Genomic DNA, 27,852 nt, shown 5'->3' with positions numbered 1-27,852 from the left:
ACCGTGATATCAGCTTTCAACTGGGCTGTTCCGACAAAGGCAGAGGACACAAAACGAAGTGAACTAATTAATGTAAAGCTTCTAAAATGACAAAATGTGTAATTCATAAAAGGCTGAGTCCGGAATGTCCAGAGTAACTGTAATAAATGTGTATTTCTGACATACTTAAACAAAAAAGAAAAAAAAAACATGAACACAGGTCTTTATTAAACCTCCCCTTTCCAAAATAATGACTAAAATGTGGTATTGAAACGGCTCCTTTGTGGCTCTGGTTACGTCTCGGTCCTCGGTGCAGAAATACGCGCGCGTGGGTACAGTGTGTGAGTTAGGTACAGTTACAGTTCTTCTTTGTCTGAATGGTCCGCAGCTTTACGCATTGGAACCGTTCCGCTGCGCTCTCTGCGGGTTTAACGTGTTCTTTGTGTTCAGGTGTCCGCAGTGCAGCAGTAACAGTCTATAAAAGAGAAGTGGGGAAAATAAAATATGTTGGTGAAGTTTATTATGTTTGTTACGTCCGTTACGCGCATCCATCAGCTTTGGGCCTGAGGCAGTGTGTGTCTGACGCTGATTCACGTGTTTCCTATAAACTGAAAAAAGATATTCAAGCCGCTCTGCAGAAATCATTGCCTTTTTGAAACAACCACTTTCAATCTGAGGGACTACTCCTGTGTCAGATGCCCTCCCATCTTCCCGTATCCCTATGTGTCAGATGCCCTCCCATCCTCATGTATCCCTGTGTGTCAGATGCCCTCCCATCTTCCCGTATCCCTATGTGTCAAATGCCCCCCCATCCTCCCATATCCCCGTGTGTCAGATGCCCTCCCGTCCTTCTATATCCCTGTGTGTCAGATGCCCTCCCGTATCCCAGGGTCAGATATCTTCCTATCCCCCTATATCCCGGTGTCAAATTGCAGATGAGTGTGTTGATTTTCCGCTCACTCTCATTTTTTAATTAAATACTTTTGACCATAAATAAATAAATAATAATAATATGTATTTGTATTTAGTTAAGAGGTTTTAGAGGAATTAGAAAGTTACATTTATTCTAAAATCTAAAGGAAAGGACTTCTTTACGCACGTGATAATCTCCCTTTTAACGGAGGACCGCGGGAAATTCCCAAAGTAATGAATGAAACCGAACGTGCACCTTTACGCAAGTTCACGCACAGACGTAGCCGCGCACGCTCACTGTCCCAGTCTGCTGTCCAAGCTCGTGCACGTGATGCTCCTGACCGCTGTATCCGTGTCCACAGGATCTCCACGAGCAGCGGGACATGTCCAAGCCGGCCCCGAGTGTCCCTGCGCCGGGAAACTTCTCCACGGCTCCCGCTCCTCTGCCTCCAGCTCCGTCTCAGCCACAGCCACAGCTCGAAGGCGCGCACAGGGCCGATGGGAGCGCGCACACCGCTAACAACGACAGCAGAAGTTTCCCTGAGAGCAGAGCCGGTGACGCGGACAGTAACCGGGCCTACGGGACGTTTAAAACCCCCGCCCCGGCTCCACCGCCTCCGGAGCAGAACAACTGGACCAGCCCGAGCCAGAACCCTGTCCAAACTATGAGCCAGACCACCATCATACTGGGCACAGACGGGAGCGCAAGTGTGCAGCCCGCTACGGTAAGTCCCGCTGGACCGGGGGAGTGGTCCGCAGTCCCCGTTTAGTCGTGGGTTAGCTGTGGTTTAGTCCTGGTTTAATCCTGATTTAAACCTGGTTTAGACCTGGTTTAATCCTAGTGTAGTCCTGGTTTAGTCCTGGTTTAGACCTGGTTTAGACCTGGTTTAGATCTGGTTTAGTCCTGGTTTAGACCTGGTTTAGATCTGGTTTAGTCCTGGTTTAGTCCTGGTTTAAACCTGGTTTAGACCTGGTTTATTCCTAGTGTAGTCCTTGTTTAGACCTGGTTTAGTCCTGGTTTAAATCTGGTTTAAACCTGGTTTAAACCTGGTTTAGACCTGGTTTAGTCCTAGTGTAGTTCTGGTTTAGACCTGGTTTAGATCTGGTTTAGATCTGGTTTAAACCTGGTTTAGTCCTAGTGTAGTCCTTGTTTAGACCTGGTTTAGAACTGGTTTAGAACTGGTTTAGTCCTGGTTTACATCTGGTTTAAACCTGGTTTAGTCCTAGTGTAGTCCTGGTTTAGACCTGGTTTAGATCTGGTTTAGTCCTGGTTTAGACCTGGTTTAGTCCTAGTTTAGTCCTGGATTAAACCTGGTTTAAACCTGGTTTAAACCTAGTGTAGCTCTGGTTTAGTCCTGGTATAGATCTGGGTCAGTTCTGGTTTAGTCCTGGTTTAGTTCTGGTTTAGTCCTGTTTTAGTTCTGGTTTAGTCCTGGTTTAGTTCTGGTTTAGTCCTGGTTTAGTTCTGGTTTAGTCCTGTTTTAGTTCTGGTTGAGACTTGGGGTTACATGAGGACGGTGCTGAGTTGACAAATAACGGATAATGCTCAGTACATAAACATATTTCACCATGTTTATACACAGCGCTGCTAGATCGGACTTAAACTTTACATGAACTCGGTTCAGGTAAAACTAATTTCATCATCATCTCACTTCAGCAGAGCAAACACATCTGGACATCTAGTCCTGCATCAACCTGACAAGAGGCCGACACACGGGGGGCTGTGTTTTGATTGACAGCTCGGGTGAATGTTGCTAAAATAGAAATTCGCTTATAACGTTTTAAGCGGCATGGGTGAGAATCCACTGGCCATGGATCCCCATTTCACACCATCATCATGAGGTTTGGGCACAGTGTGTGAATATTTTAAACCTTTTCCAGTAGTTAGGTTTGGGCTGTACTTCAGCTGGACTCACCGAAGTGGTGATTTGAAATACGCTTTAAATGGACTCAGTGCACCGTAGGCCTACAGGAGATGGTCGCGTGCGTAGGTCTGCAGGAGGCGCACGTGCAGAGGCCTACAGGAGGTGCACACGCGTACGCCTACAGGAGATGTTTAGATGTGTAGGCCTTATGTTCCGCTTTGAGAGGTTTCAGTTGGGCTCAGGTCTTTATGTCACTGTTTTATATTAACTTATTGCACTAACTGTATAACTGTATTACTGCCATAACCAGTGTAAAATGTGGCCTTTTGTTTGAGTCCGTCCGCAGTTCAGAGCGGCTCTCACTGCAGACTGTACCCGCCGTGAGCTTGTCTGGTCCGGTGAGAATGTCCCAAACTCCGCTCATGTCTACCGGGGTCACACATGTATACAGCCCGTCTCCACATCTGTTTTTATGTTGCACCAAATCACCAAAGCGACGCGTCCTGTTCGAGGTCACAGACAGAGACAAAGCTTTTGTGGTCCTGGTTCAGTTCGGACCTGTCCCGTCTCGTGCTTCTTCCTTTTTGTCTGTTGAGTCTCTTTTCGTGGAGCCTTTCAGTCTCCTTTTATTTCCTATTTTACGCGTCTTTATATTTGACGTTTTAAACTTCCTCGTCTTGTCTTTTTCCTTTGTCTCTGTGGGAGCGCAGTGATGCAGCTGCACCTGACTGTACAGGGCCCGCATTGCGTAAAGCTCAACGCGCCTCTGCACCAAACCATCCACCCTCTCCAAACGCGTGCGCCCTCTCCAAACGCGCTCTCCAATAAGCTTGAAACGTCTCCAAACGCCCTGTCCAATACGCGTGCGCCCTCTCCAGAACATGTGCACCATCTCCAAGCGCATGGACCTTCACCAAACTCACTTTTCCCGCCATTCCCCCCTTTTGTCGCGCCTGGCCCCCCTCGTGCGCCTGCCTTCACGCAGCTCGTGACATGATTTCATTTCCGCGCGTCACGTCATCACATATTTGCTGTTCTCCGCTTGGTTTGAGCGGGCGTGAGCCCCGGGGCGCAGTGTACAGTGACTTACAGAAGACTGCAGATCATTAGCGCCCCGTGCACGTTCACACTTTGCGCGCACAAGCTTCACGCACGCGCACAGTACTGTGAATAATGCTGAGGAGCTCGTGCGGCGGAGCGGTGCCGTGTAATTACTCCAGAGATGTTTGAAATGTTTTTTCCGCTGCGCGCGTTTTATCATAAACAGCCAGCTCGTGTTTGAGGGAAAGGATTTCGAACCGTTATTAAAAGCAAATAAAAACAGGAAATATGTAGGTCTAGAGTGAGGCGGTTGGTCGAACAAAATAGAGTATTGATTATGATTAGAAATTGATTTAATAAAATGTAAATGCAGTAAGCCTATCTGAGTATAACTTTAAACAACATGCATGATTTCGCTGTAGGCCTACTTTAAACAAGGCATATATGCTGATATCAACTGTATTTCCAACATAGCGTTAAGTGTAGTTCATAAAATGTAAAAGACTAAACACTACCTGGTCCCGTCAAATGTGTGAGAAATGTCTAAAGAATGCAAAATAAAGCTTTATCCTTTTATACTATTGGGTAAACATGTCTGATGTAAAAGTCAAAGCGCCATTCTGTGAGAATGTCACTTAATTTATTTAAATTTGTTTGCCACGTGCATATTTGTCCCCATATCTCGCGCACATGTGGGTGTTGATGCCTCGTGCATATTTGACCCCTTCCTCGCGGACATTCAGGTGAGGCCACGTGCACATTTGACCCCTTCCTCGCGCACATTCAGGTGAGGCCACGTGCACATTTGACCCCTTTCTCGCGCACATTTGTCCCATATCTCGCCCAGAGTGGGTGTTGATGCCTCGCGCTGATTCGGTGCTGATCTTGCGCTCCAGAGACGCGCGCGGACAGGCTGATGGATGGATCAGCGTGGAGCAGGTCTCCCCGCGGGACCGTAAAACCGTAAAACCGCGTCATTCCCATTATCCCCTACGTCATGTCACCCGTGTCACCCAGCGCGGACGTGATTAGTATCATTAGCACACGTAGGAGCAGTGCCACGCAGTAGCAGCAGTAGTGGCGTTTGTGTTTAACAGTATACATTTTGTATCTACTGACTCGTCAGTATTTTTTGCTGAGTGTGCGGCGAGGCTCGTCCTAAAGTGGCAATGTTATTTTGAAATTTAGGGGCAGCTTTTTAAATTAGGCCTATGTGTTACTATTCAAAGTCTCTAATTTTGTGATATTTTTTTCATCTTAAAGAATTTGGAATATGAAGCTTTTCTGTTTTAATATTAAGTTTGGATGGCAAGTTGGTCCCGTGAGAGCGCAACACAGTTAAGGCAATGTCGCCACAAATGAAAAAAGCATTTATGGAGAGTGAGAGTGTTTGTGATTCTAGATGATTAATACAGGAAAAATACGGGAAACAGAGTGGACCAATATATTAATCCGAAGTGCCTATGACAAATTGGGACTACCATTATACTTAAGATTTTACTAAAACATGTTTTTTTTTTTTTTTTTTTTTTTTTTTTTTTTTTTTTTTTTTTTTTTTTTTAGTTAAATGTTTTTAGCTTGGCCATTTTGTAGATTTCAAATTTTACTTCCTGGCTGGAAATCATGACATAGCACTAGGGAATTCTATAACTGTTACCTAGCAACCATGTTGCACATTGGACCAAAATTCCCCTAACCTACACAGAGATTAGTTGTTGTTTTGTTTTTTTAAAATACAAATATAATAAAATTACTTTGTTTTGTTGAAATCGTGTTTAAAGTCTCAAAAAAGAGTTTCTTGTTTAATTGTGTTGAAGAGAGAGAGAATTCTCCCAGTGTGATGTCATCAGTGTGGGACTCTGCACTTCCTGTAATGTTACATTTTTCTTCACAAATAGTTTCTTGATTGGTGTAAAACTATAATTTATATATACAGCAGGTTTTATCCCACCAAATGAAGTACAACTTAGAGAATCGTGAAATAAATATATGTCAAATGCGCTTTTCATTGCGCTATTGTTCCCATATCAGTTTAAACGCAGTTTTTGGTGTAACAATAATGAACATAAATATTAAAATATCTGAACATTTGTCGTCATCTGCACGCGCCTCACAGCCGCTCGCGCCACGGCCCATTGGTTTCGCTGATGCACGAGGCCTCAGGCGCTCTGCTCATGCGCACACAGTTCAAAATCACAAACTAAATGGACTCTTCATTGGACACAGTTGATTATTATTTTAAACTCAATTTGGAGATGAGTTGTGACTTGTGGTTGGAGTAGTGTTTGGCGCGTCAGAAACGTTTTATGCGTAATATGCTGTTTCACTCTTACGTAACGATGTTTTAGCGATTTTTGCTGTTCTGTTTGTTGGTTGTGTTTTATTGAAATCGTGCTGCTCGTAACACACACTGGGTTATTATTTTGTTTCTTTAATTATTTTGATATCATCCTTTTGTTGTCGGTTTTTCATATCTCTCTGTAGACATATAGATACGTCCCTGTTTGAAAAACTGGGGCAAAATTGGAATTCTAGACCTGAATCCTCTATCAAATATTCAGATGTATTTTTCCTGTTTAATATGGAATGTATATTTGTGATGAGGAACCAACATTATAACATAGATCATAAAATAGTGTAATACAGCGTTTTTGATGAGAGACTTGTTAAAAAGCACAAATAAGCTCACTCGTTGCAGTTCAGCTAAATCAGTTCTTTATGGTCAGATTATGTTAAAATAAAGCTCATATTAAAGTCTAACTTGAGTCACAGAGCTTCAGACAGAGCAGTGCCTCAGTTAGCATCACAATCCCAGAGAATGCTGATCACCCTAATCTTTCATTTTTCTCTTTCTCTCCCACAGACCGAGGAGGAGGACGAGGGTGGAGATGAGAACAAAGCCAGAGGAAACTGGTCAAACAAATTGGACTTCATCCTGTCTATGGTCGGATACGCAGTGGGGCTCGGGAATGTGTGGCGCTTTCCTTACCTGGCGTTCCAGAATGGAGGAGGTGAGAGAGGCTTTACATCAGGTTTAAAGGTGTACAATGTTTTGCTTTACACAAAACTGACTTGTGAGCTTTAAATCTAAGTCTCTACAGCAAGATGGATTCTCGCAATATTTGTGACTTCACAAATTCACGAGAATCCATCTTGACGTTCCTTCGCTGTAAGGATAATCAGTAAGGTGGACCAGTCACGGAGCAGCATTGAGGTTTGTGTGGAAGCCCAAGTGCAAATCTATTTTAATTGGTTACTTGTGTTTATAGTCTTTACACAGTCTCTGTGTATATTATGTCTTTATTAGCCTTTACAAAGCTAAGGCTGAGGCTTCATTGATTCAGTATTGTACAAACCAGTAAGTAAGTTAATCTAGGGCCAAGTTTACAATTTACTGTCAAATGAACTTGTAAATGCACCAAAACACATTAGGTTTAAAAAAGTATTTTTGCTGATAACGCAGATGTATTAAATAAATGTGACTAAAGTGATAAACTGAAGCGAAGGCCGTGTCTGAAGCTGAACTGTGATGCGATGTTTTTTGCGGAGAGTCAGCAGATTTTATTAGATCAAACATAGGCGGCATTTTTGTTTTTGTCCTCAGAGTCTGAAGAAATCTTTAGTTTACTTTTGAATGCAGTGAGTGTTGCCTACAGACAAAAGTAAAACTCAGCCAGATGAAGTTGGCAGATGACATTTTGTGCTCACATAATTATTGTAAATATAGTCACCCTAATGTCACTATTAAATGTTCCATATTACACAAAACTGACTCTTGTGAGCTTCAAGTCATGTTATAATGCTGTTATCACAGTTCTGTTTTGTACTAAAAATTCTCTGTTCCACCTTGTGATGTCATGAAGCGGTAGTTTTCAAGTTGACAGTTGAAAGCAGAAGTTTATGTACCAGGGGTCACCAACCCTGTGCCCGCAGGCACCAGGTCGCCCCCAAGGACCACATGAGTCGCCCACAGGCCGGGTCTAAAAATAGCACAACTCACTAATGAGCTGCATCTAAAATTATTTTTTATTCTGTTGATATTTTTTAAATCACCCTTGCATTTATATATATTTAAAAATGACAATATCTTAAAAATATGTTCATTATACGTGAAGTTTAGAAAAGTTAATGTGACCTCTGACCTACTCAGTTCAAAGGTTAGTATTGTGTGAATTTTACGACTGTAAAAGAAATCTGCATGTCTCATCTGCGGAGCGACTGTGGCGACGGCTTAGCAGCACAATATGGAGGGACATTTCACTACGTGTCCCAAAAGCTCCATGCCAACTCCCCGCGGGGCACTACGGCAGAAAAAGCTTGTGAGCTGAACGCAGCTTTCGGGTAAATAACAGGCCTTTTTCACGGGACCAGAGAAAAAAATCACAAAAAGCAACCGGAATTTATTTAAAAATGCGCAAGTTGATTTTTCTTTAACATTTAATTGATAACTTCTTTGAAACATGTTGAAATTGGGACTTTTTTCCTGAGATGTAGTGATGTAACTGATCATATGAATATTTAACAATTACTAAGATTAATAAAGTTAAAGTGCTGAATATTGATATCCGAATCCCACATTGCTGTCATTGTTGATTGTGAGAAATCATGAATGTGATCATGTCTTCACATAGATGATTATCATTATTAATAATGTAGAACTAAAGGCAAACTGAGAAAATTTGTTATTTCAGAAGAGTGTATCAAACTGGTAGCCCTTCGTATGACTCAGTGTCCATGGAGTAGCTCTCAGGTTAAAAAAAAGTTGGTGACCCCTGTTATATACACCATATAAAAAGATACATATGTTTTTTTTTCGTCGCTGTCTGGCATGAAATCAGACTAAACCTGTCCTGTTTTAGGTCAATTATGATAACAAAAATAATTTCTATTTACTAAATGCCAGAATAATGACGTGAGATCACATTTTAGACAACTTTTCATTACTTTCTTCAAAGTCAGAAGTTTACATGCCGTAAGATTACTATGTATTTTAACGATCTGGGAAAACCCAGATGATGATGTTGTGTATTTGGAAGCTTCCTATATGTGTATTGACAACATTTGAGTTAATTAGAGACTCACATGTGGATGTATTTGAAGGCACACCTGAAACACACTACGTCTTTGTGTAACATCATGGGAAATTCAAAAAAAATCAGAGAACTGTGGACTTGCACAAGTCTGGTTCATTTGCTCTGTGTCCCAGAGATGAAAGTGCTTTGGTCTGAAATGTGCATATCAACCCAAGAACAAAAGCAAAAGACCTTGTGAAGATGCTGCTGAAGCTGGTAACAGTGTGTCAATATCCACAGTGGAAGGAGTACTGTACCGACATGGGCTGAAACACCACTCTGGCAGGAAGAAGCCATTACTCCAAACGAAACATAAAAAAGCTAGGTTACAGTTTGCAAATGCACACAGGGACAAAGACTTTAATTTAAGTTTCAACATAATGAGCATTGTTACGTTTGGAAGAAAAAGTGGGAATCTTGCAAGTCTGAGAACACCATCCCAAATGTGAAATACGGGGGTGGCAGCATCATGTTGTGGGGTTCTTTTGCTGCAGGAAGGACTGGTGCACTTCATAAAATAGATGGCATCAGGAGGAAAGAACATTATGTGGAAATACTGAAGCAACATCTCAAGACATCAGCCAGAAAGTTAAAACTTGGGTGAAGATGGGTCTTCCAAATGAACAATGACCCAAAGCATACTGTCAAACTGGTTACAAAATAGTTTAAGGATAACAAAGTCAATGTTTTGGAGTGGCCATCACAAAGTCCTGATCTCAGTTCTACCGAAAATATATGGACAGACCTGAAAAGGCATGTGCGAGCAAGGCGGCCTACTAACTTGACTCAGTTACACCAGGACGATTGGTCCAAAATACCTGCTAACAATTGTGAGAAGCTTGTGGAAGGTTTAAAGGCAGTGGTACCAAATACTAATGAAATATATGTAAACTTCTGACTTTGAAATTAATGAAAAATTGATTTTAAAAAATCATTCTCTCATTATTCTGGCATTTAGCAAGTAGAAATAATTTTGGTAATGCTAATTGACCTAAAACAGAAAAAGTTCAGTGTGATTTTATGTCAGACAGTGAGAAAGTGTATGTGTCTTTTTATATAGTGTATGTAAAGTTGTGGTTTCTAATGTACCTTTTACCTTTAGTTCAGTAGAGATTGGCAATTCCAGGACTGAAATCATCCAAATGATTCTAGTGAAGGTGAATGGAGTTTAAAAACACAGTGGAGCACTTCCTGTGTTACCACATGACATCACAAGGAGTGAAAATGTATTAAACATGTGTAAATGAAACAAAACACAACTCCAGGTCTGTTTGTGATGAGGATGAGTTTTTATTAGACAATAGAATGTGATTTTTAACATTTAATGGTAGTATGTTCTCTTATCTTCCCATGTGGCCTTATATCTGTGTAATACTGTCTTATACTTGTTCTGATACAGCTCAAGATCATTCTAAAGATATTCAGGAAAGGTTCACTTCTGTCCTGTGACTGACTTTTTATTATTGATACCTGCTCAAATGAGTATCTAGTTTTGATACTAGTTTTAGTATTGATTATTATTTGATTTTTGATACTTTTGACAGCTCTAGCTGCAAGTGGCTTCTCAGTGTTCTTTACTAATCGTGTCTGTCCCTGCTTCTTCCTAGGGGCCTTCCTGATCCCGTATTTGACCATGTTGGGAATCGCAGGCATCCCAATCTTCCTCCTGGAGGTGTCTTTGGGGCAGTTTGCGAGTCAGGGGCCGGTCTCTGTGTGGAAGTGCATCCCTGCACTGCAAGGTAATCTGCCCTGTGCCACTGCAGGGGCCCAGGAGCCAGCGGGGGGCACCGGGCTGACGCACACCACTGTAGAGAGGTTTAGTTTAGGGATCCACCCATCCAATACTGGTGTTCAACATCTGTGCCGATACTGAAAAATTAATTAGGATTGGATATCGGCTTCAAATTTCTGTTCAACCTTAATTATACTATTTACTGGTCGTCGTTGGGCCAGAAAGTCTCATAATGTTTGACCTTTTATTTACACAAACTGTTTAGCAGTTACTTGTGATAAAAAGCTGGATCGGTGCATCTCTAGTTTAGTTTATTTTATTAATAGTAATACATTTGATTTATATAGTGGTTTTCAAAACACTCAAAAACACTGCACAAACACTACAATTAGACAAATATAGGCATAATTATAAATATATTGATACTTTGTAGCAACATCACACTGCGGGTGTTCTGTATTGATTTCTATGGTGGAATGTTAAGCAGTTACCATAGAGATACACTGCACACATTAATAACACTGCTAAAGAGTTTTAAGATTTAAGTTTGACAACTCAAGAAAAAAAAGGATTTAAACAGCACATTTTCAGGAGCCTGTGATCAGTCCGAGCGTTCATGGTCCTGTTTAAGTGTTTGATTTTCAGCAAAAAGGTGACACTGACTAACAAAAAACTGTTGGCTAATGCTAACTAGCTCTTATTTGAGAAAGACTTGTTTAACAGTACAAATCAGCTCATCTGTTGCAGTTCCATCTAAGTTAGTCCATGAAAAAATATAATATAGATACTTATAGTATAAAAATAAACCCATCTTGTTCGATCTCTAGACAGATTCAGGAGATAGCTGCTTGTTGACCCTTTACAGGCTCGATAAAACTTCCTAAAGCACTGTGTCATTATTCATTCTCCCCACACTCTGTGGTGGTAAGACACTATTATAGCCACAGCTGCCCTGGGACAGACTGAGGGAAGTGAGACTGCCAATCTGCACATATTAGCCTATTTTTAATTTAATCAGTCAACTTTAGATACATTTGAAGCAAATTCTATATAGAGAGCATATTTATGTATTTTAATTATATTATTAATACAAATCAGAAAGGTTTATTCTATTTTTTGACGTTGTGATTAAATAAGCCTCTGTCTCAGTTAAGTCTTTTGTTTTGTGTTTCTTCTGTAGACTGTTTAGGGCAGATAAAGAAAACATTTATTATTAATGTAGTGGTGAGTTGTCCAGAAAACAAACTTACACAAACTTACACAAACTTAAACCTAACCCCTCCCATCTACACCTGTTTATGCAAATTAATCCAGTGGCCAAAGAGGCCATGAACTAAACAATGATCAAGCTGATTGAGAAGAAATAAGATGAGCAATGACTAATTAATATGCAAAAGAACGACAAAAACTAAAATATATTTGAACAGTGGAAGGCCCTGATTCATCCTTGTAATCGCAGCAGCTCAAAAGCCTCGTCCCTGTGACTGTGCGTCTCTGCAGCTCACAGACAAACAGTGAGATTCAAGGTGCTTTATCTTTATGTGAAAATACTAATGTGTTTATTTGTAAGTGTTTTTAAGTGTCCTAAAAAGCTCTATATTACTTGTATGTATTATTATTATTATTATGTATTACTTTTATTTATCTATCTATCTATCTATTATTATTATTATTATTATTATTATTATTATTATTATTATTATTATTATTATTATTTATCAGACTATATACATATTGTTTGTTGTATGTATACATTAGTTTATTAAGAATAATTCAGGCTAAGGAACTACTTAAAGTCACATTGTGTAACCCTTTAGCCAGAAATATAAAATAAAAGCATGTTTTTTTCATTTTCGTTCTGTTTATTGCTCTGAAAAAAAACATGCGTCCTTACTGTGAGCGAGCTTGTGTCTCCACAAACCTGACCTCTTCCTGCTTTTTTCCATGGAAATACTATGAATATGCAACAGTATGGCATAAAACTTATCTATCTCCAAGGAGAATGTTCCAAAGTATGGTCTTAACTTTCTGTTTCCATGGAATCATGTAGGTGACATGCCACCTCCAGAAAGTTACATACTGTAGCTTTAATTAATGTCTAACCCTAACCCCCTTGTTAAGTAGTTGCTAAGCCTGATTCTTTCTTAATAATCTATTTATTCATTATTACTTAGAAGTTCGTTCATGTTTTTTATGTTTGAAAGTGGTGTATTTTTCTTCTTCTTCTTCTTCTTCTTCGTCTTCGTCTTCGTCTTCTTCTTATTATTATTATCATTATTATTATCATTATTATCCTATTTACATAGTACGTGTTGAGTGTGCGTCAGCCCTGTGTGGCTCTGTGCTGCCCCCTTGTGTTTGTCTGTGTCTCTGCTCTTCAGTAACGTCGCTCATGTGGTTGTCTCGTTTATATTTTAGGTTGCGGGATTGCCATGTTGATAATATCTGTCTTGATAGCCATATACTATAACATTATAATGTGCTGGACACTGTACTACCTGTTCGCTTCGTTGAAGGGAGCTCTGCCGTGGGCGCACTGCCGGAACGCCTGGAACACATTCGAATGTAAGGACAAAGACATGCTGGCACTCGGTAAGTACTTTTATACAAGTATTATTTTATTGTCTCCATCTCCAAAACTCAGAATGCTCTGTTCCACCTTCTGCACCTTCTGATGTCATGAAGCAGTAGTTTTTGAGCTACAACTACTTTTACCTTCAGTTCAGTAGAGATTGGAAATTCAGGGGTTAAAGTGTATGGAGTTTAAAAACACAGTGGAACATTTCCTGTATTACCCCATGACATCACAAGGTGGAATAGAGTGTTTTCAGTTTGAGGGAAGAACTCAGCCTAAATATGCAGGGTTTGTGTGTTAAACATGTGTGAATGAAACAAAACACAACTCCAGGTCTGTTTGTGATGAGGAAACAACATTATAACATAGATCAGAAAATAGTGTGATATTGTCTAGTTAAAGGATGGGAGCAGATTGTGCTCACATGGATAAAAAGAACTTTGACATTTTTGTCATTGTTTACATTTGGCTTAGGTTAACGCTGGAGACTTAAGGGACTATAGTTTCAAAAATTAGTGTATATTTAAATGTTTATTTAATATAAATTGTGTCAAAATCTTGCCTTGTGTAAACTGTCTTCTCCACCTTGTGTCTCATTTCATCCCTATTATTCGTAAGTCTCTGTCTATAAGTTATAACAAACATAATTAACTATAAAGTCGGGACACTAGCACACTAGCACGCTGTATAAGCTTAGATATTCATATATGTGTGCTAAATATAATGTACCCAGAGATTGTAGGTGATCCCCAAAACTTTGTCTGGTGTCTGGAGGCTCAAAATACTATTTGCGTGGTCGAAATAGTAAAATACAACTAAATATTATTGTGCCTGGTAAACAGAACACACACTTACTTACACGCACTTCAATACTCTGTGAAGATGTGAGTCTTGTCAGCAATGAATCTGTTTTCACACGAGCGTAGTTGACAGGTGGATTAGCCAATCAAGCACAAACATGGTCTGTCCATATCGGAAAAAATAAAGGACAAAAGTATCACAGGGGGCTGAAAAACACTGTAGATTTCTGCAGAATCCAAGAGCAAAACAAATAAAATAAACAAATATGATTGGGTTTGAGACACAATGGTGGGCGTGGGGACCAGACTGATATAAATCTGTAATCTGTTTCAAGAATACACAGAGACATCATTCTGAATTTGCCAGATTTGTCATTAGAAAAGAAGCATGGAACAAAAAAACCCAAAAAAAACCCCAAAACACTTCAAATACCATTTATTTGTCTAATGGCATTTGCGGTATTTTTTATTTTATTTTTTTAATAATGGATGGTGTGTAGAGCTTCACGAGAAAGATTGCGAATTTTCTGACAACTGTGGAATTTCAATAGAATTAGACATTGGACTGGGCAGCACAGTGTACAGTACTGTGTGTTAGCCCTGTAAATACTCTGATCCCTCAGTGTAAAGGACTATATGTGTAAGGAGCTGTCCGTGGTGCTGACTGGAAGCTGTGGCGTCAGTGTACAGTACTGTGTGTTACCCAGTGAATAGTGTGATCCCAGGAGCACTGTATCTTCTAAATCTGGGAGGAGCTCTCTGTGTTACTGATATGAAAGTGCAGTGTCTTGAACCTGTACCTACACTGTTATAGTCCAGTAAATAGCCAGAGATGCAGAACTAGACTTTGCAGTGTGAAGGCTCAGATGAAAAAAGTACAATTAGTACAATATTGGCAATAATAATTGTAATAACTAGTATGATTTTACTATAATAAAAGCAGGCAGTAAACAATGGAGCGTTTGAAGCATTATTTGTACAGTATTGTAAAACAATGGGTAGTAAATGTTGCTGACTAGATAAAGAACATTTTATTTAAAAAATATCTCCCATAATATTCTAATAAGTTGCAGTACTAAATAATGCTTTTATTAAAAGTTAAATTATTAAATTATTATTCCTTCCGTCCTTTTATAAACCTTAAAACCGTAAAATGTTAAATCCAGTTTTTGTCTTCGCTGCTCCAGTTTGGTCTTTATAAACTGATAAAATAAACTCTGACATTTGGGGAGTTTTTGTCGCAGAGTTTTTGCCACTTCAGCAGAAACAGCGCTGCTCGTGCACGTGTACTGTAAATGTGAACGCGCACACACAGCGCCACAGTAGCACCTAGTGGACAGTAGAGGGACGGCAGCTCCAGAAGAGAGTAAAACATTTAAACATGTGGATTTAAAGGTTACAGGTAATTTTCATACTCAAAGCTGATATTATTCCTCTGTATAAATGTATCTGGGTAATACACCTTCATTAGCCACATTAAAGCATAAACAAAGACCTGCTCTGTAATTAACAAATCATATATTAAGAATGATTCAGGCTTAACAACTTATTAAAGCTCATATGACAGGTTTTTATGTTGTTTTTTTTTCAAATTCTGACTTGTTTTGGTGGGATAGTACAAGTCACTGACAGTTGAAAAAATTCATAACTCTTTTGTTTATAAATATTTTCAGAGCATTTAAAACTACCCTTCCGACATAATATGAGCAAATATAACACAGAGGAACGAACCCTCATTGTACAGTGGTACTTGGTACTTACAGTGGTCACATGGTCAAATTCAGAAACCCAGCGGTGTGACCTTCGATATTTTAATACCAGAGATGCCCCAAGTGTAAATGCCATTAAAGGAATAATAACATCCAAAATATAGAGACAAATTACGCACAAGAAAGACATATTTCTAACAGTTTAAACCTTCATTTAACTAAATAAAGGTGATGCAATTTATTTGTATTAGTCTAATCATAACTAATGTGTAATTTTGGCAAGTTTTTGGCCCTTGTTGACATGATGGTTGCTAGGGAACAGTTTTGGAATTACCTCTAGGTTTGTCACATCTGCTGCACCTGTCCAACCAGGAAGTAAAAACTATTAACTATTAACTAGATAAAGGTTTTTGTAAAATCTTCAATATAATTATGTTTAATATAGTTTTAGAGAATAAGTGCTGTAATCTGTCACATGCACTTTAATAAATATGTCAAACCCTACTACATCAATACTCCTGTAACCAATGTTTGCCAAAAAATCACTATTATATATTTTTCCCTAATATGTACTTGTATACTTTGCCATATATCTGTGTAGTAACCTGTGTACTTGTTTGTGTACTTGTGTCTGTACTTGTACTTACAGACGCATGTATCCTGCGCGACAGAAACCTCTCTTCGGTCAGAAATTCATCTTTCTGTTTGTCAGCAAATGCAGCAGGAAATCTGACCAAACTCCTGAACATGAGTATGGACATGAACAAGACCTACGTCAGTCCAAGCGAGGAGTACTTCAAGTGAGTCTATGGAAAATACACAAAGTACACGAAATACACACACAACAAGACGTATATGAGACTCAGGGGGTATTTCAAGTGAGTACACACACAGTAAGTGCAACTACAGCTATGACCACACAAGGCTCAGCTGTTAAGAAATGAACCAAATGCTTCTGGGTAATTTGTATTTGGAATCCTTCTCTCAACTTAAATGTCATTGGTTGAGCGGTCAACTACTGATCCATAGGTTGGTGGTGCGATTCCAGCTTACACATATGAATTCTGTTGTTGTGTCAAAGCAATAGTAGTAATAGCAAATAGTAGTAGTGGTTGTTGTAGTTTTTGTTGTAGTGACAGTATTTGAATATTTTCAGGTATAACGTGCTTCACATCTCCAAAGGCATAGAGCACCCCGGGGACCTGCGCTGGCCGCTGGCTGGGTGCCTGTTTCTGGCCTGGCTCATCGTCTACGCCTCTCTGGCCAAAGGAATCAAGTCCTCAGGAAAGGTACTGACATGAAAGTACACAAAATACACACTGTACAAACTCCACTTTAACCATTCTGTCACAGTTCTGCCTGTTTGCATGTTTACCCCCAATCATTGCAGCTGCCTCTCATTTTGTTAATCAGCCCAGTGTACTCGACATACACTGCTTCTGTTCTGTCAGTTCTTGCTAGATTGCAGAGGAGTCAAAAGCAACTCTAAAGCCCTACATCTGAAATACCGTTTGCTTTTCTCAAATTGTGAACCTGCATTTGTCTCTGTTTGAGTTGCCTGTTCCTGAGTTTATTTGCCCAGCCTGTTTCCCTTATTGAATCCCCAGTGTGGAAGAGATTTCTGTTGATATTAAATAAGACATTTTTCCTCAGTTGTTTATTGCCTGATTTACCATATTCAGTATTACCTATTTAAAGGACACCTGTTGTTATATTTATTAAGACATTTGGTCGCACTCGTGTTGCATTTGAGTCCTGTTCACCTGCGCGATACATGCTATAGTCATTTCCTTCTCATTGACCCTCTGAAGTTGTATTTGGAGTGATTCATACGTGTGTGTAATCTAAAACTAAAAAACTAAAATCTAAAACACAGGGATAAAACATACAACATTAGTATTGCATGTACAGGTCAGATACTCTCACTACACACACACACACACACACACACACTCACACACACACATACACTGCATTAGCACAGGTCTATATACAGGTAAGACCACAGTCCCAGCCCATGTGCAAAATGCCCCGTTTATGTTCAGTTGTGTGGGCAGATTTGAAGGACCTGAGTGTACGCATCTCACACGGAGTCACTGGGATGGCGCTCCAGGTTTAATAAGCTCACCTCTGGAGCGTGCTCTTGTCGATCTGTTTTGATTTTTTAAAGTGGGACAGGGGCCAGACTGTGTGAAATGTTGTACACAAGAGTAGTTAGAAAGTTTCATCATGTTGCCCCATCTTAATATGTTGTGTTTTTTTCATAATAATATTAGAGTGATGGTGAGTCTTTGGTTTTAAGAGCTTTTTGATTTGCGGTTTAAATTTGTTTCAGAGTGGTCTTGCATGCTGAAGCACTCCCTTCTCCAGTTTTATTTTATTAATCTGTGACACTCATAGGATTCGGCAGCGTTGCGTAGTCATTTTGGTACAAATGAATTTAAAAAATCCTTTGTTCTCTAGTGTGTGGCACTTTGTTGTGATGACATTTACGGTGATGTCAGCTCCCATTGGAAGTAAATGGATTTGTTTCTTTTAGTAAGTCATTTTAGATCAATATTGTGATTTAAAATGTCCAAATATTTAACAGACAAAAGCACAGTATGTCTGATTTAAGACTGATTTATGCACTACTTGTATCCATTTAAATAAAGGCACATTTTATTTAATTTCACAATGTATATAAAGCAGATATAAATATAAACCACAGACTTTTCCCCTCTGCACAGACTCCTTCACACTGGGATGTTTCTTTTAATGGTGTGCTGCCCTCTAGTGGACAGTACAGCACATCACACTGTTCTTGAGTCAGTAGCTCCACCATCACAATCTGAAATACTGTTATTCACCTCAGGGGGCAAATCTGTGGTGATTTACAGTATTAAATATTTGTATCAGATCAGGTTGAATTGTTCACTAAAACTTGTCAAAAACAAAAAAAACAAAACACTTTAGTTCAATTCAAGAATGAAAACACAGTGTCTGGATCTGATGGATTTAGGTTTGCAACTTCCCTGGTTTCCCTCTATATTTTATCTTTAATAGTTTCTCCTCTTTTGTCATCTGCAGGTTGTATATTTGATATTTCTCCATGTTTCCTCTCCTCCTCTGTGTGGTCTGCAGGTCGTGTACTTCACAGCCACATTCCCGTACGTGGTCCTGATCATTCTCCTGATCCGAGGAGTCACTTTACCCGGAGCAGCCGACGGGATCCTGTACTTTATCACACCAAAGTGGGAAAAACTGAACGATGCCAAGGTACTACGATACTACCAAAGTACTACAAAACTACCAAAGTACTACGATACTACCAAAATACTATGATACTAACAAAAGTACTACACGTACACATGTATATGTACTGTACTTCATCAGACGTTTTTGTGTTTTCATGTAATATATTGTACTTTTTCTGAATATTTAAACGTGCAATTGTGTTTAAGGTTTGGAAAGACGCAGCGACACAGATCTTCTTCTCTCTGTCTGCCGCCTGGGGAGGCCTCATCACCCTGTCCTCCTACAACAAGTTCCACAACAACTGCTACAGGTATAATTAAATAAATAAATATATATATAAATACTACAGATACTACAATACATAAATAAATATTACAGATTCTACAAATACTATCATATAACTGCTATAAATATATATATATATATATATATATATACACACGATAAAATACAATACAACTGCTGCAGTTAAATATACACTACAGTACAGACTTCAATCAAACAGCTCACTTTACAGACGACGTCTCAACCCAGACACAGTGGCACACGGCGCTCTACATTTAAACTCTGAATCCAAGAAACAGTGTATGAAAAACAACTTCATGTCACAGAATATTAGAGCTGTTAATGAGAAGGATGTAGCGGCTTTGCTTTAGCATTTGTTTGTCTAAGGAGGTATCCCATAATGCTTTGAGATGTGATGTCACTATCTATTTTTAGCAACTGTGAAAAGCTCTATTGAGATTCAGTCCTGTCTAATGGTCAGTGAGTTTGGGTGTTTTGAATCCAGTCCTCTGTCAGAATTTTTTTTTTTTTTTCACGCAGCCTGATAAACACTATATGGTGATTGTACAAACAGTGCCTCCAGTGTCTTGTTGTATTTATATGTAGGTCTGTAATCGACTAAATACATTCTTGTATTTAACTAAAGAATCGATCCACTGGTCGACTAAAAAGGGTGTGTGGCAAAAGCTCTCAAAGCTATTATCTTCTTTGTATCCAACCCAAACTCAACTAACAAGACTACACCTGCAGGGGGAGCTCATGCAAAAACTACTATTTATACAGAAGGAAACAATGTATTTACATAAAGACAGACCAAAGAGTCAATCCGGAGTGAGGCTGTTGAATGTAACGCCTCTTCCCACCCGCACTGCTGGTTTAGCAAGGACCAGGCACTTAGCAGCACTGTCAATTGAACCTGTTGCTAACGCTAGTTCGAGCTACCTCGGAGAAAGAAGACAACTGATTTCTCCATTATTAATGTTCATATCTTGAATCACAGACAAAATAGCAAAATATAAACACCAGGATCATGTAGAGCGGATTAATACGAACATTTTAAGACCAAAATGACGACGCTCTGCAGCTATTACAGAGAGAGGTGACAGTTTTCAATGAGAGTCAATGGAGCTGGAAGCACACCCATGAGCACTTCCTATTTGAAACGCAGCAGCTTGTGTATTAGTTGTGTCCATTTATATATACTGTCTGGTTTAATTTCACTTTTTCTATATAAATACCAAAAATACCAAATCACTCACCTCTCCTTTCTGCTGCTGCCCCATATAAATCCTTATTAACTAAATAAAATGATTACAGCCTTAATTACCGGTAATACTGTGCTGTGTTTCAGGGACACTATAATTGTGACGTGTACAAACAGTGCCACCAGTATCTTCGCCGGTTTCGTCATCTTCAGCGTGATCGGGTTTATGGCACATGAGCTCAAAGTGCCCATCGAACAGGTCGCAGACGAAGGTAACGCTCCACATGGACACTAGGGGGCAATCACGTCACCATTTTCTAAAATCCCTTTAAGTTAACCTGAGCTGGAGACAGGTCAGCCTCTATGGTGGAATTTGCTGTTTAACTGTCAGATTGCAGATTTGTTGACCTGTTTTTTGTTTAATATCTCTGTAATGACTGGGTCTATCCACATGAAACAAAAACTGTCACGTAACGTCTTCTCTGTCAGTGTAAACAAGCAAAAGTCAAATGTTTTTTTCACAGTAGCTTCAGAAAGTTGTGCTATTGTTCAACCCCAAAGATGTGATTGTTGTCAGTCAAAAGGACTTTAAAGCCCCTATATTACACTATTTTATGATCTGTGTTATAATGTTGTTTCCTCATCACAAACAGACCTGGAGTTGTGTTTTGTTTCATTCTCACAAGTGTAACACACAAACCTGGATATATTTAGGGAGTTTTTCTCTCAAACTGAAAACACTGTTCCAACTTGTGATGTCATGTGGTAATACAAGAAGTGCTCAATGTGTTTTTAAACTCCATACACCTTCACTAGAATCATTTGGCTACTTTAACCTCTGAATTGCCAGTCCCTGCTAAACAATAGGTAAACCGTAGCTGTTAACTTGAAAATTATCTCTTCATGACATCACAAGGTGGAACAGAACAATTTGAGCTTTGGAAGTGTAGACAGAATAATAATAAAGGGCGACTCAAACATGTGTGAATGAAACAAAACACAACTCCAGGTATGTTTTTGATGAGGTAGCAACTGCTTATAACAACATTATAATATGGCTTAAATCTCAAAAGAGTCTGTTTTGTGTAATTTAAGACCTTTAAGCCATAAGATTAATGTGACAAGTTTGTGGAGCCAGTCTCAAACAAATAATGAGAAGATTTGTGAATTAGAAGTTTGGAGATGTCTTTCAAAAACAGTGAATCTCCCATAGAGTTATATAGACCCCTGCACAACATCATGAAATTATGCTAGCTTTGTGGTAAATTTGTAAATGTTTTAATTGTATTATTGTAAATTTACTTCCCTCAGGACCTGGCATCGCATTTGTGGTGTACCCGGAGGCTCTGACCCGACTCCCGCTCTCGCCATTTTGGGCCATCATCTTCTTCCTCATGCTCCTCACCCTCGGACTGGACACAATGGTGAGGGGAGTGCATCTGAAGCAAAAGGGAGGAAGGGCATCTGACACACAGGGATACAGGAGGCTGGGAGGCCTTATGACATATGGGACATAGGAGGATGTGAGGGCATCTGTTGTGTTTAAGTTTTGTGCATCTAAAATCAGGTTAAGAACATTGCGCAGTCTAAACTCTGTGACCTGATTACCTTCATTATCCACTTTGCTGCATCAGAGCGTCTCAGCAAGGGTTCTATCCCGCTGAGTGATTGGCTCAAAAGCACGGCGGAAACAGGAGGGAGCCTCAGGGTCTGAAAGTACAAAATAAAGTTTGTGGTTTGGATAAAACAATGGAGAGTTTAACAGTGTCAGTGTGTGTACTTTTACAGGGTATTAAGTTTAATACATAAAAGTGAGTTTATCTGAGGCCTTCTTCACAGAAAACCAGCAGAGGTCGAAAGGACTCCTGCTGCTGGTGAAGTCAAGCAGTTTAAATCAGGCTAAAAGTAGTAACTTCTTAAGTTTTTCTTGACCAGGCAGAACCACCCACTTTGACAAACTTTACAAAGACAAGTGGGTCTGGAACCCAGAGGCAGTGACGAACAGGCGGATTAACCAATCAGAGAGACACATGCTCTGTTCATGTCAAAACAAATATGGCAGCTTACATTGAAAAAAACAAACAAAAAATAAAACGAGGACTGAGTAACAGTTTGCATTTGAGCAGAATCAACAGAGCTCTAAAATCTTGTGTCTCTGAGGTAAAAGAAGTTGTATATTTAGTCCTGAGTCCTGGTAGAGTTCTGATTAACTCCTGATTGAGTCCTGGTTGAGTCCTGGGTAGGCATGGGATGATACTGAAAATTTGTGTGATGATTATCATGACCAAAATAATAATAATTATATATATAATAATAATATATATATATATATAATAATTATATCACGATAATTATTAAAGTTGCTGACAGTTTAAAAACGCTATAGATATGAATCATTATAATTTTAATATTATGAATAAGTTCCATGTTTAAACAGTTGGTACTATTGCACTTTGTGATCAGTGAAAACAACTCCGCTTTAGCAGAGAATATTATGGATAAGCGGGGCCGTCGAAAAAATTTGGGCCTGGGACAATAAGCTGCTCTAATACAAATTAATAGAAAGAGGCTCCAATTCAAGGCCCCTTTGTCCCCCCTGTTGATTTCCCTATATATAATTTTTTTTTTCTTCTTCACATTGTGATGATATAATGGCAATTATTACGATTATATAAAATGTCCCACAAACGATTATTATCAACCCTTTTTATCACAATAAATTATATTATTATTTATTGTCCCTAGTCCTGGTTGAGTCCAGCTTTAGTTCTGGTTGAGTCCTGGTTAAGTCCTGGTTGAGTTCTGGTCTTGATTTAGTCCAGTTTCTGTCCTGGTTTAGTCTTAGTTTAGTCCTGATTTAGTCATGGTTTAGGTCTGGTGGTAAATGAAAAGCCATTTTTTGTTTTGTCTTTGGCTGTACTTGGTTTAAGATGTTTTACTATGTGATTCACAACTTCACAAAACCAAAACAAAAAGACACCCCCCCCCCAAAAAAAAAAACAACAAAAGAAAACCAACATTATACCATAAAACATACTACATTTTGTCCTGTTCCAGTTTGCAACGATTGAGACGATCGTGACATCGGTTTCAGATGAGTTTCCCAAATATCTGAGGAAACACAAACCTTTGTTCACTCTGGTCTGCTGTGCGTCCTTCTTCATCCTGGGCTTCCCCATGATCACAGAGGTAAATCATCCTCTGGACCTCTGCTCCTCTGGCCCTCCACTACACATCTGCTGCTCTGACCCTCTCCTCTTTCCCCTTTACTCCTCTGCTCCCCTGACCCTCTCCTTTTTTTCCTCTGTTTCTCTGACCCTCTCCCTCCTCTGTTCTTCTGACCCTTTCCTCTTACCCTCTCCTCTTCCTCCTCTACTCCTCTGACCCTCTCTTCTTCTTCTTCTGCTCCTTTGACCCTCTCCTTTTCCTTCTCCGCTCCTTCTCCGCTCCCTTCTGTTCCTCTGGCCTCTGCTGTATCTTCTACCTCTGTTCCTCTTCTCCTCTGACCCTCGCTTCTCCCTCCTCTGCTTCTCTGCACCTCTATCCCTCTCCTCTGTTCCTCTGGCCCTCTCCTCTTCCTCCTCTGGTTCTTTGACCCTCTCCTCTTCCTCCACTGCCCCTCTTCTCTGCTCCTCTGACCCTCTCCTCTTCTCCTCTGCCCCTCTCCTTTGCTCCTCTGACCCTCTCCTTCCCTCTTCTCTTCTTCAGAGTGGGATGTACATGCTGCAGTTGGTGGACACGTTTGCTGCCTCATATTCTCTCGTCATCATCGCCATCTTTGAGCTGGTCGGAATCTCATATCTCTACGGTGAGAATTATTTAAATTAAATCAAATATGAATGTTCCTTGGTTTATTTAGACTCATTTTAGGGCCAAGTATGTAGTAAATATTTTGGCCACTGGGGGTCTCTGTTGCTCCATGATGTGTCACACCTACCGTTTCCAAGGCATTTCACACCATTTTCTAAGTGGAGTTTTGGTTACCAAAGTTAACCAAAAATACCAAATCTTCAGCTTTACCAAAAAGTACCAAATCCCTCTCTTCTCCTTTCTGCTGTTGTCTCATATAAATCCTTATCATCTAAACAAAACTATTATCATACTTCTGGTCAACTGAGACTCCATCATCCGATGAATCGACTAAAAGCGGTACTAAACATGACATCATCACATTCTACAATCTGAAAACCACCAGTTGTACGTGATTTGGTCTGATGGTCTTATTTGTGCTCCTCAGGTCTGCAGAGGTTCTGTGAGGACATCGAGATGATGGTTGGATTTCAGCCAAACCGTTTCTGGAGGTTGTGCTGGGCCTTCGTCACCCCCACCATCCTCACGGTAAGAATCACCACAGGGTAGACACATTTCACTTGAAATATGGCTCAGATGCATCTTACAGATGTTTTCAGGAAGCTTGTTTTCTGACCCTGTGTGTCCAGAGCCTTAACCTGCAGACAGAGACACATACAAGTGTGTCTCATTGTCAGTTTATGGACAGGCCTCATGTGAAAGATCAGAACCTCTAGAATTCATTCACTGAGCTGCAGAGGCTGCACTAGCACTGATTCATGATTGGCTGCAGGTGCTGGGGTTTAGGTAGTGACCATTCAGATCAGAGAGAGGCATTTTAGCTTTGAACAAACTGGATTTTAGCTTTGAAACTGGCAACACAAATGAGAGACTCATGTGAAGCTCATTGTGCTTTCTGATTGGATAATCGTCGTGAACCAAAACACAAAATGAGATTTATGTCCAATGTTTTTGTTATTAAGAATAAATCACCATTACAATTGTTATCAGTTAAAGTTATATTTGGTTTGAACATGTTTATCTTGTGTCTGGTGACACAGAGCGGTCAAGTTTATGATAATTAAAATAAAAATCTTATATACAGTGTCTTTAATGTATTTTTACATTTGTACCACCTGATGACATCACGTTGTGGGATCTAGTATTTTGAACTTGTGTGAAGGAACATGTGTGAATAAAACTAAGCACAACTCCAGGTTTTTGAGGTGGATGCTACATTTTAAGCCCCACTGTGGAATATTTCATCACATTAGAACAGGTTTAAGAGACAAGAGTCCGTTTAGCAGAGCATTAGAGGTTTAAATATTTGATGGAGCCGAGAGGGACCGGCCTAAAAGTGGTTTTGAAAAGGCCACAGTGAAAAAGTCTGATTAAAACAGAGACACGATCCAAACGATCCGACAGGGAGCTGGTATTTACAGAGAGAGAGAAAGAGACAGAGAGAGAGAAAGGAAGGAGGGAGGGAGAGGGAGGGACCTGGTATTTACAGAGAGAGAGAGAAAGGATGGAGGGAGAGAGAGGGGAAGGGAGGGGGAGGGAAAAGGAGGGAGAGAGGAAGAGAGAGTGAAAGCTGGTGTTTAGAGAGAGGGAAAGAGAGAGAAGGAGGTGGGGGGAGAGGGAGGGAGGTGGTATTTACAGAAAGAGAGGAGAGAGATGAGAAAGAAAAGGGAGAAGAGAGGGAGAGAGAGGAAAGAGGAGGAGAGAGGGAGAGAGAGGAGGCAAAGAGTAAAGGGAAGAGCAGTGGCCAAAAACAAATGAACCACCAAATGTTATTGTTGTGTGTTTGAGCAAGGGATGTGCAGAGGAGGGAGAGTGAAGAAACAGAGATTGAGGAGAGAGAGCTAGTGAGATATGGAGGGAGGAGAAAGAGAATGGGGAGACAAAGGAAAAGAAGGAGAGGATAGATAGAGTGATAGAAATAGGAGGAGCAGTGGTCATGAACAAATTAACCAAATGTGCTATGGTGAATCCAGTTTGGCAGTGAGGGAGTGCACAGGATGAAGAGAGAGAAAAAGAAAGAGAGACAGACAGAAGAGGAGAGAGAAGGAGCGATAGAAAAGGGAGGAGCAGTGGTCACAAACAAAGGAACCAAAAATGTGTTACGGTGAATCTGGTGAGCTAGTGAGGGAGTGCAGAGGATGGAGAGAGATGAGAGGGATGAAGGACAGACAGATGCGAAGAGAGAAAGAGTGATAGAAGAGGGAGGAGCGTTGGTCAGGAACAAATGAAGCGAACGTTTTTGTGGTGAATCATCAGTCCTTGTCCTCCTCTGTCTGCAGACTCAGGATTTCATTAGCGCCAAGATAAAACTGTTTGTATGGAGACGCTTCTGATTCAAAAGAGATATGAGATACAAAAGTCCACCTGACGTTATTATAAATCATATATTGTAAATGTTTAAACTTTAAATGACAGGTTTTCATGTTTTTCAAATTCTTGGTTTGGTGGGAGAGTAACTCTGCTAAATATTTATCATAGTTTTTTAAGTGACAGTTATAAAGGAAAGTACAAAAATACAAGAATAAGCAGTGAGTTGTAACAGAATCCCTCTGCCGATGTCATCAACACTGAAAACTCCATCCAACATTAGTCTAATCATAACTATTGTGCAATTTAGAAGTTTTGTTTACAGGATGGTTGCTAGGTAACAGTTATGAAATTATCTCTACATGTCACATCTGTTGCCGGAGCCCAACCAGGAAGTAACATTATAAACTTCATTATAAACATAAAGTCTTAAATATAAAGAAGTAAACTGTTTAATGGTTTAACTCCACAGTGCACCAGCAGAAGGTAAGTCCCTGTTCAGTCCTGGTTCAGTCCTGGCTCAGTCCCGGCTCAGTCCTGGCTCAGTCCCGGCTCAGTCCTGGCTCAGTCCTGGCTCAGTCCTGGCTCAGTCCTGGCTCAGTCCTGGCTCAGACCCGGTTTATATCTCACTCAAACTTGTCTCTGTTGTAGGGCATCTTGTTCCTGAGCCTGTACCAGTGGAAAGTGATGACCTATGAGGACTACACCTACCCCACCTGGTCCATGGTCCTGGGGTGGCTCATGGTCATCTGCTCCGTCATCTGGATCCCCATCATGTTTGTCATCAAGATGCACCTGGCGCCCGGCTCCTTCATCGAGGTACAGGCAAACCATTCTGTCTGTTGCACTTTTTGGAGCTTTCTACCATGTTATAACATTGTTCCCTCATCAATAACATGCCTGAGGAGGTTTTAGATGTCATCCATGCATGTCTGAGTAGTCCTATTCAAGCCTTCCTTCTAGTTAGCAGTACCAGTCTGTACGGGGCAATACAACACTCTGTCCAAAAGGAGCTTTATCTATTTTCAAGCTGAAGATTCCAAAATATTATCATCATCTAATGTCTGTAATTTCCTCTCCTCACTTTCTCCTTCTTCTTTCCCTCTCTTCTCTCTCCTTCCCTCTCAACCCCCTCTCCCTTCTTTCCTCTCTCTCCTACAGCGTCTGAAGTTGGTGTGTGCTCCTCAGCCTGACTGGGGCCCATTCCTCATGAAACACCGCGGAGAACGTTACAAGAACATGATCGACCCTCTCGGAACAAACTCGCTCGGCCTCAAACTCCCACCCAAAGACTTCCAGCTGGGATCCTACCAGTAGCACCACA

The 27,852-nt window shown here is 40.2% G+C and overlaps 1 protein-coding gene across 1 annotated transcript; it reads left to right on the top strand.

The window, feature by feature from the left end:
* Window positions 1–1,556: 1,556 nt before the first annotated feature.
* On the top strand, window positions 1,557–27,852 carry slc6a5 (solute carrier family 6 member 5). The gene is made up of 15 exons (XM_055220999.1): window positions 1,557–1,625; window positions 6,673–6,808; window positions 10,477–10,608; window positions 13,020–13,193; window positions 16,335–16,485; window positions 16,842–16,974; window positions 18,809–18,943; window positions 19,129–19,232; window positions 20,559–20,683; window positions 21,723–21,835; window positions 23,469–23,600; window positions 24,120–24,219; window positions 24,649–24,749; window positions 27,180–27,347; window positions 27,690–27,852. The coding sequence occupies exons 1-15, from the start codon at window positions 1,557–1,559 to the stop codon at window positions 27,843–27,845; spliced, it is 1,929 nt and encodes a 642-aa protein (XP_055076974.1). The 3' UTR covers window positions 27,846–27,852.

Source organism: Periophthalmus magnuspinnatus, chromosome 3, assembly GCF_009829125.3.
Source record: "Periophthalmus magnuspinnatus isolate fPerMag1 chromosome 3, fPerMag1.2.pri, whole genome shotgun sequence".
Lineage (NCBI taxonomy): Eukaryota > Metazoa > Chordata > Actinopteri > Gobiiformes > Gobiidae > Periophthalmus > Periophthalmus magnuspinnatus.
Note: the sequence above shows the minus strand (reverse complement) of the source record. Positions and strands in the feature narration are given on the sequence as shown.